The 15,804-nt window shown below is 41.6% G+C and overlaps 1 protein-coding gene across 4 annotated transcripts in view; it reads right to left on the bottom strand.

The window, feature by feature from the left end:
* The window catches only part of KAT2B (lysine acetyltransferase 2B), a 111,791-nt gene extending 96,187 nt beyond the window's left edge, over positions 1 to 15,604 (bottom strand). For all 4 annotated transcript variants that reach the window (XM_087892576.1, XM_034402238.3, XM_087892575.1 and 1 more), the window contains exon 1: positions 13,569 to 15,604. In XM_087892576.1, the coding sequence (XP_087748702.1) occupies positions 13,569 to 14,306 (738 nt within the window). In that variant the 5' untranslated portion in view covers positions 14,307 to 15,604. The remainder of the gene's footprint in view (positions 1 to 13,568) is intronic.
* Between the last annotated feature and the right edge of the window lie 200 nt (positions 15,605 to 15,804).

Here is a 15,804-nt window from a genome sequence, read left to right on the forward strand (position 1 = left end):
GGCAAGGAAATCACCTTCACGAATGCACTCCAAGATGGTGTGAAGGGAGTGCATTTTGAACCGGCGGTATTTTATGAACCGGTTCAAAGATTTCAGGTCCAGTATGGCCCGCCAGCCCCCCGAGGATTTGGGGACAAGAAAGAGGCGAGAGTAAAAACCAGACCTGCGTTCTGATGGAGGAACGGGCTCGATGGCTTTAATTTTAAGAAGGTGAGCAACAGCAGCCTCCATACGGGCACGGGAAGGAGGATCGCGAGAGAGAGAACAGGGGACGAAAACCCGAGGAGGAGGTGAACTAAACTCCAAACGAAGACCCTCCCGAACAGTAGAACAAACCCAAAGATCAGAGGTAGTGGCGTCCCAGGAACTGGAAAAAAAGGAAAGACGGCCCCCTACCAAGTAGTCTGGAATTCCTTTAACGAGATTTGCGGAAGGGGCGGCCTCTGCCGCCGCGGGGAAACCGTCTCGGGGGGAATCTGGGGTGGGATCTGACCTGAAAGTCCTGGTTCTGCATCCCTCTGGAGGGGAAGCTGCGAGAGGAGCGGTTGTAGGAGGTGCCGCTGTCAGATGGACGAAAGGACTGGGCCCGATAATAAGGCTGTTGACGAAAATCCGATCTACGGGAAACAACTGGAAAAATTTTCTTGTGATCCCTGGTTTCCACCAAAATAGGGTCGAGGGCGGAGCCAAAGAGGGACCTACCCTCGTAAGGAGAAGCTGCCAGACGCCATTTACTCCTGGCATCAGCCTGCCAATGGCGGAGCCAGAGGAGCCTCCTGGAGGAGACGGAAGACCCCATGGCCTTGGCTGAAAAGCGAGCCGTGTTGAGGGTGGCGTCAGCCGAAAATTCCATTGCGGCCAGAATTTTATTAATGTCTTGGTGGGAGCGTGTGTCAGAGGCCGGGAGGCGGTCCTGCAGCTGCTTCAACCACAAAATGGATGCCCTGTTGAAGAATGATGCCGCCGAAGCGGTTCTTACCGCCCATGCAGAAGCTTGATGATTTTTGATCAGAGTCCGCTCGGCACGTTTATCCTCAGGACGCAATGACTCCTCAGGAGGGCCAGCAAGATGGGAAGAGGAGGCTAAGGCCACAACAGGAGCATCCACAACCGGCACCTGTAACAAGTCAGAAAAGTCAGTAGGAATAGCATAGAGCTTTTTGTCCTGAGAATTGGGCAAGGGGCCAGTGCCCGGAGAGGCCCATTGTCTCTTTACCACATCCGTGAATAATTTCGGTGCAGGCAAGGTATCCACTCTGCTAGGTTGTTCTGAAAAGAGAGAAGCAGATGGGTCATCAGAGGAGGAAGCCGCTCCCTGGGAAGTGGGAGCAGGCAACATTTTGGTGACAGATAGGGCCTTAAAGAGCAAGGAGCGGAATAGGTGGGGTTTGAAAAGGCCAACGAAAGCTGGTTGATCGGGCTCCAGACCCTCATCATCAGACCATTCTTGGTCCAGGGCAAGGTCCTCAGCGGACAGAGAGGCCTGGCTAGCAGAAGCTGGAGAGCAAGGTCTGTCCAGGTGGGGAGAAGCCGCTCCCCTGTGGGAAAAACCACTGACTTGACTGGCGTAGTCTGCCACCTCCAATTCCGCACGCTGGTTGAGGCCCTCAGAGATCCCCTGGCGTATAGCTGATGATATAAGAGAAGCCAGGGCAGGAGAAATAGAAGAAGGCAAGGGTTCCAAGGTAGCAGGGAGGGGAGGTGGTGGAAGGACAGAAGATGGGGGGGGAGGGGGGGGAGGAGGGGGGGCTGGCAGACAGAAGAAACAGCAGGTAATGGAGCTTGAATGGTGGATTCATGAGAGAGACCCTCCTGGGGTAGGGTGGCAAACAGAATGGCCGCTGCACTGGAAGAGGGAGAAGCCCCCATTTCAAGGCGATCCGGTGAAAGGGAAGATCTGTGCGTGGCCTGGGGTTGAACATGAATAAGGGCAGCCTGGGAATTAGCATCCAGAGTAGAGGCCTGAGGGGGTTGAACAACAATCTCCTTGGCGGCCTGCAGCTGCGCTTTCTGAACGGCCCGTTCCAACGCCCTGTGCCTACGCTGTTCATCCTTCTTAAGCTGAGATGATTTATGGGGCTTTTTATGGCTCTTCTGAAGCCCTGAAGTGCCCTCCCCAGGATCGCTGTTATGGCGCTTCCTTGGATTACTAGGGACAGTCCCACGGCCAGCTCTCGATGAACGGGAGTCCGCCATCTTGCAAATCAAGTTTTGGCGCGAAGGAGAAAATGGAGGGAAGGCCCCAGTACTCACTGCGCACCACACACGACAAATCAGCGAAAACTCGAAGCGCCAGGAGGCTCGCCAAAAGCTGCTAAGCAAAGGCTTGAGAAATAGCAGCGAAAACGTCAGCAAGGGCGAGAGGGGGCGAGCGCGTTGCAGGACAGGGCTCCGGAGCGAACTCGTGGGCCCAGCCTGATAAGGAGCCAGCCGGCAACCTGATTGACGCTAGGAGCCGTCCAGGGAACAGGAGAAGATTCCAAGCCGAAAGGCCTCTCGATCGCCCAGATAGCTCTTAAAAGAGCTGTTTGTTTGTTTTGCTCTTTTTTTTTTCTTTTTTTTTTTTTGAAGAACAGCAGGAGACTAAACCGTCCAGGTCGACCGAGTCGATAAACTGGAGAGAGCAGCAGGAAGGGCGGGGCTAAACGTCATTGCAGACCCGGTCCTGATTGGTCTACTGACTGAGTTTACCCGCGCTGCCTGCCGTTCCCAACCAGGGAGGAGAACAACCTGGATGCTTCCCAAGTCTGAACACTGGGACTTATTTGACTATATCCGAGTATGTCACTGCAACCATAAGATGTTACCATTACCTGGGCCATGGAAAGTGCTGAGTGCTAGAGAGATCACAGACTAACCTGGCTGGTCTTCAACTGTGATCAGGTTCTTTACCCCGCAAATAACCAAGGGCTGTCAGAACATTGTTCAACATTGCCAGACTGAAAAACCCAGGCCAAGTCCAACATTTTCAAAATGTACTTAATAAAAAACTTTCTGGCAATTTATCACTTGTAAGAAATTGTTACGAAAATTGGACGCAATTCATAAATGTCATCACATAGACTGCAACAATTGTATTTAAGACTGAAAACCTGGATATACCAAGACCTTTCCATGCCCAGAACAAGGCCTTTGTATTATATATCTCAAAGAACGAAATACAAGAGGAACTGCAAAATATAGAGGACAACTGGTAGCGCAGAAAGGGTGAACATGTGGAATGCTTTGCAGATAGTATGCTACCAGTGTTCTTTTGCACATGAAGGCACTTTATGGTCCTTCTACACTAGGACACTCCCCATACTGTCATCTGATAGATCAGATCTGATCAAAGACCAGGAAGGATTGAAAAACTACCATACATTTCATTAACTTACTCATAAGCCATCTTCCAACAGGTTCCTCAGTTTCCAGTCTTATCCTATATCTGCTTCAATCCAGCAAGCAATCTTGCTGATGAACTTTAAAAAAAAGCAACAGGGTAGGATGACATTCCTGCCAAAATATACAAAGCACCAAGCCCAAATGCCTTACAGGCATTCAAGAAATCTTAGAAGACAACAGGCTCGCAGAGGAAATGTTTGACAACTTCTATGGTGCTCTCATTGTGGCAGTATGGAAAATAAGGGAAGCAAATTAGACTGTGGGAACTACAGGAGTATCTTACTGCAAGATTTTTGCTCAGATTTTCCCGAACAGTCTTGTCATTGTTTTGGAAAGGAACCTCTCAGAAGGTGAAATGAGGCTTTCTGAATGGAGTACAGCAGACCTGAGATTTGCCATTGAGCAGAATAAATCTCTTTACTCTACCTTCAGTGACCTGACAAAGGCACTTGACACTGTAAACAAGAAGGCTCTCTGGATCATCCTGAAATCTTCTGGATGACTGAGGAAATTTGTGAAGTTGATTCACCTACTCCATGATGGAATGACAGGACAGGTTCTTTACAGTGTTACATCAGCTGCATTTGCCATTTCTAATGAAATGAAGCAAAGTTGTGTCCTAACCCTGTCCTGTTCAATCTCTTCTTCAGTTACATGTTGTCATATGCTGTACATAGGCTGGAGAGTGTAAAATAGATTCCAACTAAAGTTTTCTCTGTGACTTACACCGCTTGAATGAATGGACAAAATGACTCCATATAGTCATTCAAGGAACCCTTCTTTGATGATGACTATGTGTCCCTGGCACACAACAGTGATTACAGTTGATACTGAACGAATTCTCAGACACTGTTATGCTTTTCAGATTTACTACCAGCCTGAACAAGACTGAAGTACTTTACCAGATGGTGCCAAATATCAAAAATCACTGCTGGTGACATCCAGCTGACAAAGATAAACAGTTTCAAATACCTAGGAAGTATCATCTTGGGTCTTTGGACAAAGAAACTGACTCAAGATCAGCAAAGTCAGACAGGCTCTGAAGCAGCTGGATACTAGACTGTTCAATCAATACATCCATATCTCCATAAAGTTGAAAGTCTACAGACCTATGGTTATCCCTTCACTCCTATATGAATGTAAATCTTGGACTATGTACCAGTAACACATCAAACAACTGGAGAAATTTCACATGCATGTTTTCTGTTCCATTCCTGGAATTCTTTGACAAGACCATCTGGAGATCTTGGATTACATGAAGTCCACCAGCACTGAGTCCCTGATTATTACAGGCCAGATTGACTGTGTGGAACCAGGGGTGAAATGCTACCGGTTCGGACCGGTTCAGTCGAACCGGTAGCGATGGCAGCGGGTGGTTCAGCGATGGTAGTGCGAGGCTCTGCCCACCCACCCAGTCGTTGTTACCAGGAAGTAATCTGTTTCCTACCCTCTGCGCATACGCAGAAGGGTTTGCACATGCACAGAGGGTCTGCGCGTGCACATGACACAGACATGACACATGCACTTCCGAACCAGTAGGGAAGGTAAGTAGAATGGATGACCACTGCATGGTATGGTATACTGGAGACTGGGAAGACAACTTGAGGATATCTACACAAGTGCTATGAAGATAAGTGCTGTGAAGGAAATCCTACACCACTGTGACATCAAGCCAAGGGAATTCCTAGCTGGGTCTTCTAACAGATCCATTGATAGGCCCTGTGCTAAAATGCCTCCACTGGCTTTGAAAACAGGCACCATGAAAAACTGATAGAAAACTGTTAAGTGGCACCATAGGATAACAGCCATAGTTATTACAATAGACTTCTAGTGCCCTCATTGTGCTAGATTCTGCACCTTCAGACTGGGACTATACAGTCACTTCCATGTCCACAGGTGAACTGCACAACAGTGTGTCTTCTTTGAACTTGGACTATCAAACTGACTACGTACTTACTTACCTATCTACTCACCCATCTGTTCACCCATCCACCTATCCACCTACCTACCGCCAGCTCATCTGCCTATCTATCAATACACAGACACACACACACACACACGCCTAACAATTTGTATCTGCGATGCTGTAGTAAGAACGACGACAGGATTCACATCAGAGAATTTGAATGTCTCTTCCCACCCTAAAAAGTTCCTTCTAGCTATTCATTCCAGATTCACATTTCACTGACCAGGGGATCTGGTAAATATAGGAGCATTCTCTATATTGTAAACTAGAATAAATTCTACTACTTGGTAACTTCCAATCTCATTACATAAATTTTGTATTCTTGCATTCCCTAAACTGAAATGTTTATGGAGAGTCTTATGCTAACCCAGGCTGAAAAATAAATTACTAAGGATTTGTTTCATGATGAAAATGTTCTGCTGTTATTTTCTTTTATTCCAGAGCATCAGTTGTAAATCATATTTAAATTACTTTCCTCAAAAAGTGTCATGATTAATCCATATGGTTGCCACATTTTATTTACTGCTCATTCTTTAAATCAATATTATGCTAAATATTAGGTTAAAAATTAGAATGCATGGTATTAACATATTGGCCTTGGTCCAGCAAACTGAATCAAATTTTGAAAACACTGAAAACAGGACTATATTGCTTGATATACTGCTCAAATTAGGGGCCAAATTGCTTGCTACATTGCTCAAGATCTAAAATGACTTAGTGAGACAACATCAAAGGGCATTTAATTCAACAGAGTGATTTTGAAACAAAATCTTGTAAAAAAAGATTTCTACTTCTTCAGCCTAAAAGATTTTTTAAATGTGCATGAGTTATAATCAGAAAGATTTGTGATAATTTTAGTTTCTGTTAGAATTTGTGCACAAAAAGGTATTCCATGACTGGGATTACATAATCTGAAAACTACCAAATTATACTTAATTATCTAAATTGGAAGACATACAAACATTTTTACTTCAATCCCATTTCAAACAGCATGGTCAAATGTAAGTCCCTCTATGAAGTGATAAAAAAATGAGTCTCTACGGATTTTATTTCACTGGTCATTGCCAACTATACAGAGTTGCGCTCATTTCTGTTTCAAGGCCATTGAATTAGTGCTGTCTGAAGACATTTTAGCAATCATATGGCCAGCATGTCATGGAGCCCTGTTACCCTCACATTAAGTGGTACTATTTATCTACTCACATTTTCATGTTTTCGAACTCTTAGATTGGCAGGAGCTGAGGTGAGGACAGGAGCTTACCCCATCACATAGCACTTGGGTATTGAACCTGGGCTACCAGCTTTCCAGCTGACAAGCCTAGCATCTTAACCGCCAAGCCACCATGCCACCCTATGAAGGAGATAGGCAGTTTTTAAATAAGACAAATAAATAAACTAAGGAGTTATAATTAAAAAATCAGGAATCTTCCTATTCATAGGTAGTAAATAACACAAAATCAACAATAAGATTATTTTATACAAACCTCTTTCTATTCCTTTTCATAAAAAAGTTCTCTGTTAGGTATAAATTCATAAAAGTATAGTGTTTTTTAATTGGTTAAAAAAAACTATAATTTGAGCCAATTTTAATTCAGGGTTGGGATAAATCAGTTCTCTACATTTAATTGCTTTGAAAACCAGAATTTGAGTTGCGTCTAATCTTGGGAAATTTTGGCTACATATATGTATAGCTGATATCGGAAAAAGACAGTGCATCAATCCAAAAGATCCCTATTCAATCTCTACTAAAGTTGTCTACCTTAAACTTTGCAAAATCCACAAAGATATGCAATTACCAAGTTGATATACTTAAAATGCTTTTAACTGCAACTACAATGATCAATCACATTGGAAATCTCCAGAGATGATAAGAATGGTAGTCCAGAATATTCGCAAAACATAAACTGCAAAAGATTGGTGCAGATTTGTATTAATCTAAGAGAACCAATGAGCTAGTGGAGTCGGTATAAAAGAGCATCTTTATTTCTAATTACTGTTTGACTAATTTAAACTGATCTGAATGTAGCTATAACAAAGAATATAGGTTAATTTAAATGTGAGTAATAAAACTCACAAACTCTTGTTTACAAACACCACAGTTACCTTATTTAAAATTAAATTTATTTTTTAAGAATAAAATGAAATCAAGTGAGGCATAAAATCTGGAAGTTCTCAAGGGAAATACTGGCAGGCCCTGCAGGGCCCACAATTCCATATTGAGGATCCAAGATGTAAGGAATTACTAATATATCTGTGTGAACCATGACCCTGAAGAGTTTATTGCCATATAATGTATGAAAAAAGTCCTAGGAAGTACGCATGAAGAGAGTTTTCAGTTTTTAGGATGTATTATATCTTTTGTTTTGTAATGAAATACACAAAAACGTGTCAGCTTTTTTCTTTTCTTTATTAAATTTCTGATAGGCAGTAACTGTTTTTAAATCATTGCTTGAATAAGAGCCTTAGTGGCGCAGCAGACTAAAGTGCTGTTAAGTAACACCAGCTGCCTGCAATTACTGCAAGTTCAAATCTCACCAGGCTCAAACTTGACTCAGCCTTCCATCCTTTCGAGGTAGGTAAAATGAGGACCCGGATTGTGGGGGCAATAAGCTGACTTTGTATAAAAAAGAACACCGCTTAGGGGGGGCCAAAAGCCCTACTAAGCAGGTATATACAAAAGTATGAAGGCTATTGCTTAACTCATTGTAAGCCGTCCTGAGTCTCCGGAGAAGGGCGGCATATAAATCAAATAAATAAATAAATAAATATTTCTATATTCAGGTTCATGTGATTATGCCTATATTTGAGCAATAAGTGTGCAATTGTTTGAAATTATTTTATTAATATTATATTGTCAACCTTTTACATTCCTTGCATTATACTACAAAGCAAAATGAATGCTATTACTACAAATAGAGAGGGACTTGTTTAAAAGCAATGGTGGGATTCAGCCAGTTCGCACCACTTCGGGAGAACCGGTTGTGAACTTTCTGAGCAGTTTGGCAAACTGGTTGTTGGAAGAAATCATTAGGGCAGAGAACCAGTTGTTAAATTATCTGAATCCCACCACTGGTTAAAAGTACTCGAAATACTTTATATACAGATATATTTATAACTATGTTTCTCAGAAAACTTGTCATTTTCTCCCAGTGAACACTTGCTAAAGACAAATCCTGTTTTGTTCTTGCACACCTGATTGTGTCCAAAAAAGACACAAGAATAGTGATATAACTTTTTCATGCTTCATGCTCTGTAAATCATACAGAGGCCCTACAGTAATGGGACGGCTCTAGGAATTTCCTCTCACTGCTTTTTTTACTTTACACATCGGTACATACATACCACACTGGGTGAGAAGTTAAAAAATGGCAGAAAGAAGTGGAGCTCATTAAGCCTCATTGAACTGAGTATAAGGTAGCACTTTCCACAACTGACCAACTAGAGTTGGGGGGGGGAATTATTTTGCAGTTTCCCACTACTGTGGCTGACCATATCAGACCAGTCTGAAAGGAAAATGGAATCTGTTTATGCTCTCCAGAACAGCAAATTCTCCATAAAGCTAATTTAGAAAGAAATCTGTACGCTTGTCAAGTTTCTACACTCCATAAATCACAACTCACCTGCCTTTGCTCTAAAGAATCCTGAGATCAAACAGTAGCATGTGCATTTAATAAAATTTTCTAAAGGAAAAAGGTATGACTATGCCTGTGCAATGGAAGCAAAGGGATGCTCTGTAATTAAAATTGATTGTATTTTCCAATCAAAGCAAAGTAAAAATTATTTCTCCAAAGTATCCAACCATATAATCTCTCACATACAACACTATTGGGTTTTAATCAAGAAAACAGAATTTGATTATAAGAATACAATTTATTTAAACGTAATAAGGAAAACCTACTGGTCTACCTACAAAAATGAAAAGGAAGAATACATACATCTCTCAGAAAGTGAAAATAACTGGTCAACAAAAATTAAACCAAACAGCTTGTTTCCATTAGCATATGTAATTGGAATTAAAACAGAATTTGATACTCCTATGTCCTAAAATAAATAACCAATGATTAAGTCTAAGCAAATGCAGCTATTATAAGTAGATATACAGGTAGTCCTCAATTTACAACAGTTCATTTAGCGACAGTTTAGTTAGGTCACTAAAAAAAGTGACTTATGACCATTTTTCACACTTACGACCTTTCCAAACTCCCCTTGATCATGTGATCAATATTCAATAATAATGACTGCAGTGATTCACTTAACAGCTGTGGCAAAAAAGGTCATAAAATCGAGCAAAACTCACTGAACAAATGTCTCACTTCACACAGACATTTTGGGCTCAATTGTGGTTGTAAATCAAGGACTACTTCTACTGCTTTCTAATTCAACCCTATATATATATACCACCTCCTTTTTCCTCAAACTTCCTGAGAATTATATTTTAAATTATTAAGTTCTTTGTGCCCCAATAAAGTATTATACACTATCAATTAATTATGCATACAATACATAATTTTTCAAATTGTATAATTCTGCCGATTTTACTAAATTCTAATAGCTCAGTGTCATTTTTACTAACCAACCAGGACAATTATATTATTAGTTTCAAAATAAAAAATAAAAAAACATTTGTCCGTTTTATTTAGTGTTTCTTTACTTATTTCTTTACTGAGTACAGTGATCAGGCAACAACTTTTAAGGAAATTTCTTGTGATGGTAAGTCATCAGAAATTAGATTTTCTGCATTGGCATTAATGTTGATAATTTCTTCAAACTGTTACGTTTTGCTTAAAACACAGGCACTTAGATATGTATTGTATAATCTTTGTATTTATCAAGGACAGCTGCAAATCTCATTTCCAAAACAATGTTGTTTTTACAAATGTATGTTCCATTCATATATCGTTACAGGTAGTCCTCAACTTACAACCACAACTGAACCCAAAATTTCTGTTGCTAAGTGAAACATTTGTTAAATGAATATTGTCCCATTTTACTACTTTTCTTCCCACAGTTGTTAAGTGAATTGCTGCAATTATTCATTTAGTAACATAGTGAATCTGGATAGCCATTGACTTTGTTCGCAAAAAAGCACACGACTCAGGACACTGCAACCGTCATATATATGTCAGTTGTCAAATGGCCACGTTTTGATCACATGACCATGGAAATGCTGCAATGGTCGTTAAGTGTGAAAAATGATCATAAGTCATTTTTTTCAGGGCTGTTGTAACTTCAAACGGTCACTAAATGAACTGTTGTAAATTGAGGATTACCTGTATTAAGTATCGCTTAAATATTCCTTGGCAGTATATTCAATCCTGCTAGCTTAGTTTAGTTTTTACTTGCTCAGATATATTTGCTACTTCTATTGTTCCACTGTAAAGATTTTAGAGGAATTATCTCTGGTTTGATTAAATAGTTGAAGGAAAGTGCTGAAATTGATATCAGTTTGTTATGTGACCTTGAAAAAATGAGTTTGGATGTCCGGTCTTTGTAAACCACTGCTGGATTGGATTAAGCAATGTGAAATTCATTTCCTTTGATTTTAAAGAGATTAATACATGAATTTGCTTTGACAAATTCACTGTTAGATGCCTCTTATGTTCAGAAAAAATGGTTACAATAATTTGGTTGTTGGCAATATAACTCAGGAGTTGAAACATTAATGAACATGGACTGGTTTTTCCTATTTTTATTGCATTTTAGGCTAATATGAAGATAGTTGATAACAAGACTCTGGGGGACAATCACTTGACATGAAAGACATTTTTTTCTTTTTGCTGGCTATATTCCTATTTTTTTGAATCTATAAAGATATTAATGATTGTGGATTTTCCAGTGATAAAATTAGTTAAATGAATTATAACACAGCATAGGAAAGAAAAATCTTCCCTGATTTGCAGGAGTACATATGTGTTAATATATATGGTGTGTCAGGGTTTGTTGTTTTAATTACAAAAAATAAGAATCTTTTAGCAACATGGTCAACATTCTGGAAGTTGCTGTGTTTATAACATAGTTTCTAAATTTTTTAAATTGTTACACTTACCACCTTTAAAGTGGTGTTCATCTTTTAATACTTATATACATTTATGAAATAAAAATATATAAAAGCATTACCTAAAATATGTTCAAAGACATGGAATATAAGAGCAGAAAACTAGGACCTTGGAAGATGAAAATTCAAATTCCCATTGAACTGAACTGTATAGATGGTATTACACCTGTCACCACCACTCAGACCTACATAGTACATGGTACTATGAGATTAAACTGAGAAAAGGGAAGTATCCATACAATGAGCAAAATTTCTTCAAAAACTGTAAAAGGATAAATAAAGCTCTGCATGGCTTTATTTGACCTAGCTTCCTTTTGCAATAATAGCATTGATATAAACAGAGGGGAAAAAATCCTTTCAATGTGTTTCCAGGCTGCTGAGCTCTTTCTAACCTCACACAATTGGTAATCCACTTTTGTGTGCGTGTGTCAGAGTTCTTGTCAGCCATAGGCTGCAGAAGGAACAAGCAACAATCCCCACCTCCTTCTGCTGCCATCCTGTCAAAACAAAGGCTCTGTTGCCAAGATTTGGCAGAAGGAAGTGGGTGAACAGGAGGAGCTATAACTGCTTGTTTCCAATCCAAGTATCTCTTTTACTCTCCTCCTCTCTCACATTCACTGGCACTACACTACTCAATAGGGAATGCTGGAATGGCTTTCTTGCAAACCTCCCCTACTGCAAAAATAAAAAAAAATCAGGAAGCAGAATTGTTTATTTCTTAACAAATATACAGTGACTGTTTAAAGCAGACTTTGGTTTTGTGCCTAATTTTATGTTTACACGAGAAGCAATTGAAACAGCATTTTGCCAAGTAAATAACACATGAAAACCAAAACTGGCAAAGCCTGTTCGGGTTGAGTTTTCTTGACTCTCTGTGTTACTTTGCACTGATGTTCTGCTTAGTTTCAGCAATGTATCTTTTTATGACTGCTGCCAAAATAGTTTATTTTCTTACTACTGCAAAGAACAAGAGCAGAACTATAAACATTCCCTCTTAATGCACACATCTGTGTTCTCCTTGTTAAAAACACTTCTTCAAAAATACCACTAGGAATATGTATATTAAAAAATGGATCTTTTAAAAAACCATATTGATGATGGGATTGTAAACTAGTAGCTACAAAGAGGAAAAACAACTTCGATAGAAATCTATAGAGTGCTAAAAATACAAAGAGTGGAGCAGGTAACCTACTCCCTAGCTTGATGCCATCCAGATTTGTAGAGATGCAATTTCCTTTATTCTCAGGGCTGCTGTGATTGTAATTATCAGAACTCATTTGAAAGACACCAGGTTGGAGAAACTTATTCAAGAGCAGCAGAACAGAAATGAGCCACATGGAATGATGACAAAAGATTCAAGTGAAGAAATTGAGCTAAGCTTTGCAAAACAAAGCCAGAGAAAGGTAAACTGAAAAATACTGCTGTGCAGAGATTACAGAGAGGTAACCAAAGGTGTCTCCACTGAGCAGTTGAACAAAGGAAAGGGGAGTTGATCTCTCACAATTGTTACATGGGCTAAATTTTAGCACCTTCTGCATCTTGCCAGAGTTGAAACAAATAAAGATTTAGTGAAGATCTGACCAACACTAAAAAGTTTTTACCCTAAATATTCAGTTGTTTCATACAAGAACAATTTGTAAGACAGTTTCATTTTCAAGCAATTTGATATTTGACAACTGATATTTTTAAAGATGTGGTATTTTGCACACAGAACTCCAATTGATGCAACAGAATTTTGTATCGCGAATTAGAACCATGAATGTATGCAAGGAGAAATAATTAATCAGAATTAATTGCTCTTTATAAACCACACAGGTACACACGAATAATTGAGCAGAAAAATACTTTTCCAACTGGAAAACAATTGCCACGCTAAATACCAGTAGGAAGTCCAGCGGGAAACCGCACACGCGTACCCTGAAAATGACCACCGAGCCAACCGCTGCGTTTCAGAGCCTATTTATTTCGTTAAAAGCACCGGCTGCAGTCCCAGCGAACCACTCCCGCACCTCCCCTTCTGACGACAACTATAAACTGCAACAGCTACATCTTTGGGCGCCCCCTAAGGGCAAGCAGCAAGTGCGGCGACCTCTGTGCTGGACGTCGATGCAATCCCTTAATCTTGTCTATTTTTCCTCCCCAACCCTAGGGCTGGCTGGGTACCTTGCAGGCAGAGTAAACTCCCAGCTTCTCTAGCTTCTTGGCGCGGGGTGCAGAGCGAAGCTGTGCCTTCTTCCCCGCGATACGAGCCGAGCCGAGCCCCCCCCCGCTGCTGCTGCTACTACTACCACCACCTCCACTGCCTCCTCCTGCAGGGCTCTCAGCAGTAGCAGCTGCGGCAGCAGCGATAACAGCTCGGGCGGGACCACAAGCAGGCAACCCTCCAGCGGCCGGGGAACCCTGCTGCAGTGCTCCGGCCCCGCCGCCGTTGCCCCCGAAGCTTGCTCCTGCTGCCGCTGCAGCTGCAGCGGTAGCTCCAAGCCCGGCCGCACCAGCCTCAGACATGCCGCAGCAGCGCGGGCGGTGGGAGGCTCGGCTCTGTTGTGACCGACGCCAGCCCTGCTCCGTGCCCGGTTCAGCGCGCCCGTCGAGCGCTCTGGACCCTCCCCTTTCCCCGCTTTGCAGCCGCCGGCTGCTCCCAAGGAGGGAGGGGACAGGCCGCACCGCGGGCGGGTCCTGCTGGGGAAGGGAAGAGAAGGCGGAGGCGAGGCGCCTGTTATGGAAACAGTAAGGCAGAGAGACGGACATGTTCTTGCAGCTTGGCGCGCTTGTCCCTCTTGGCGGAAAGATCCCGCTGTAGACACGGCCTGGGCCTCCATCGCTTAGGTGCCAAAACAGTGGGGCCTCCAACAACTCTCCCTTAGCAGCATATTCACGGCCATGTAATCTTCGAGAGTCCATTTTTGCGCCTCAGGACAGGCATCGTACTTCTCTGTGCCCTGCGCGCGGCGCCCATTCCCAAAGATCGTCTTGCGGAGGACGGGGCTAGGGTGGCATGGTGGAATGTAGTGGGTCTGGTTAAAAGCCCCTCTGTTAGAGAATCCAGGCTTCTCCAATTTGTCAGGAAATAAGTCTCCTGGAATCGTGAAGACAAGGACTTTAGATGTGCCGTGACATACCAGCTTATGCCGCAATAAATCTCCGGCATTCTACCATGTCACAGAGCTCGTGAGCGAGGGCGCGCGCACGGATGTTTGCTGTGTAAAAACTACCACTCGGAGGCGAAAGTGAGAAGTTCCCTCGGTACGTGCCACTTCCTCAAAAGGTAGAGAAAGGGGCGATCCTGTCCCGCAGCAGACTTTTAAGGGCTTCTGGAGCCCTGGACTGAGGCCCTCGGGTGATAACAGCTGCCTCGCGCCCGTTTCCACCCTTGGGCGCGCGCCAAGTACTGTAATGGTGACAGCCAAACATGCGCTCCCGCCTACATAAGTTACCTCGCGGCCTCACCCTTGCTTCCAAAGAGCACAGAGCAATGTCTTTAGGATAAAAGGAAGTTCACGGTTCGTTCATTCCTTCATACACTGATTTCTGAAAAAGTTGTTGGGTTAGAAAGCGAGCTCGCAGACCTGTTGAAGGTAAATGCAGAAGGAGCTTCAACAGACATTGGCTTGGATTAAAGAAGTTAAACTGGTTAAAATTGCAGGAACGGAAAAGTGGTAGCTGGCAATGAAAAACCTTACTTTGCCTTCTTCCCGACCAACTTTTTTAAAATATCGAGAAAAAGATGAGATGTATGTTGGAGAAAAGCAGCGCTTTAACTAACAAACCTAGCCATTCATTGAAATGATTTGCTGGCATTGAGATGACATTAATGATGGCATTAAGATGACAACTAAACTAAAGCAACTTGTTGATTATCTATTTCATCAACTTTTTGCTTATTTTCTATTGCCCTTTCGCCCTACCAGTGATATATATTCTCCCCAGATGATAATCCATGCAGCAATAAACAATTGGACCATGGTGATTTATCTCAAAACAGTTTTCAAACGGGCTCCAAGACTTTACAATAATTGAAAAATGATATAGAGTACAATGGCCTTTTAATTCATTTTAGAATAGGAGGGCTGTATGTTTTTTTAAGTTAGATGTTTAGTTTTGCAGGTTCAGTTTCTATATTAATTTCTGTATTGTGTTTCATGTTTATTTTACATGTAAAACTTTAATAAAGTTTACATTAGAAAAGAACAGGGCCGTAGCAAAAAGTATGCCTCTTACTGTTTATTTATTTAAAGATTTCTATACCATATTTAATACTTCCAAGGCAATTACTTACAAATGCTATTGAAAAGTCTTTCCATATGAGACCAAAAGATTTTGGTACTTATCAAATTACTTTAGAGGAAAAAAAATCCTAAATGATGGTACAACTTAAAAGCTCTGTTTTGGGTTGTTACCT

This window comes from Pantherophis guttatus, chromosome 4, assembly GCF_059756535.1.
Source record: "Pantherophis guttatus breed Tessera chromosome 4, ASM5975653v1, whole genome shotgun sequence".
In the NCBI taxonomy this organism is placed as follows: Eukaryota; Metazoa; Chordata; class Lepidosauria; order Squamata; family Colubridae; genus Pantherophis; species Pantherophis guttatus.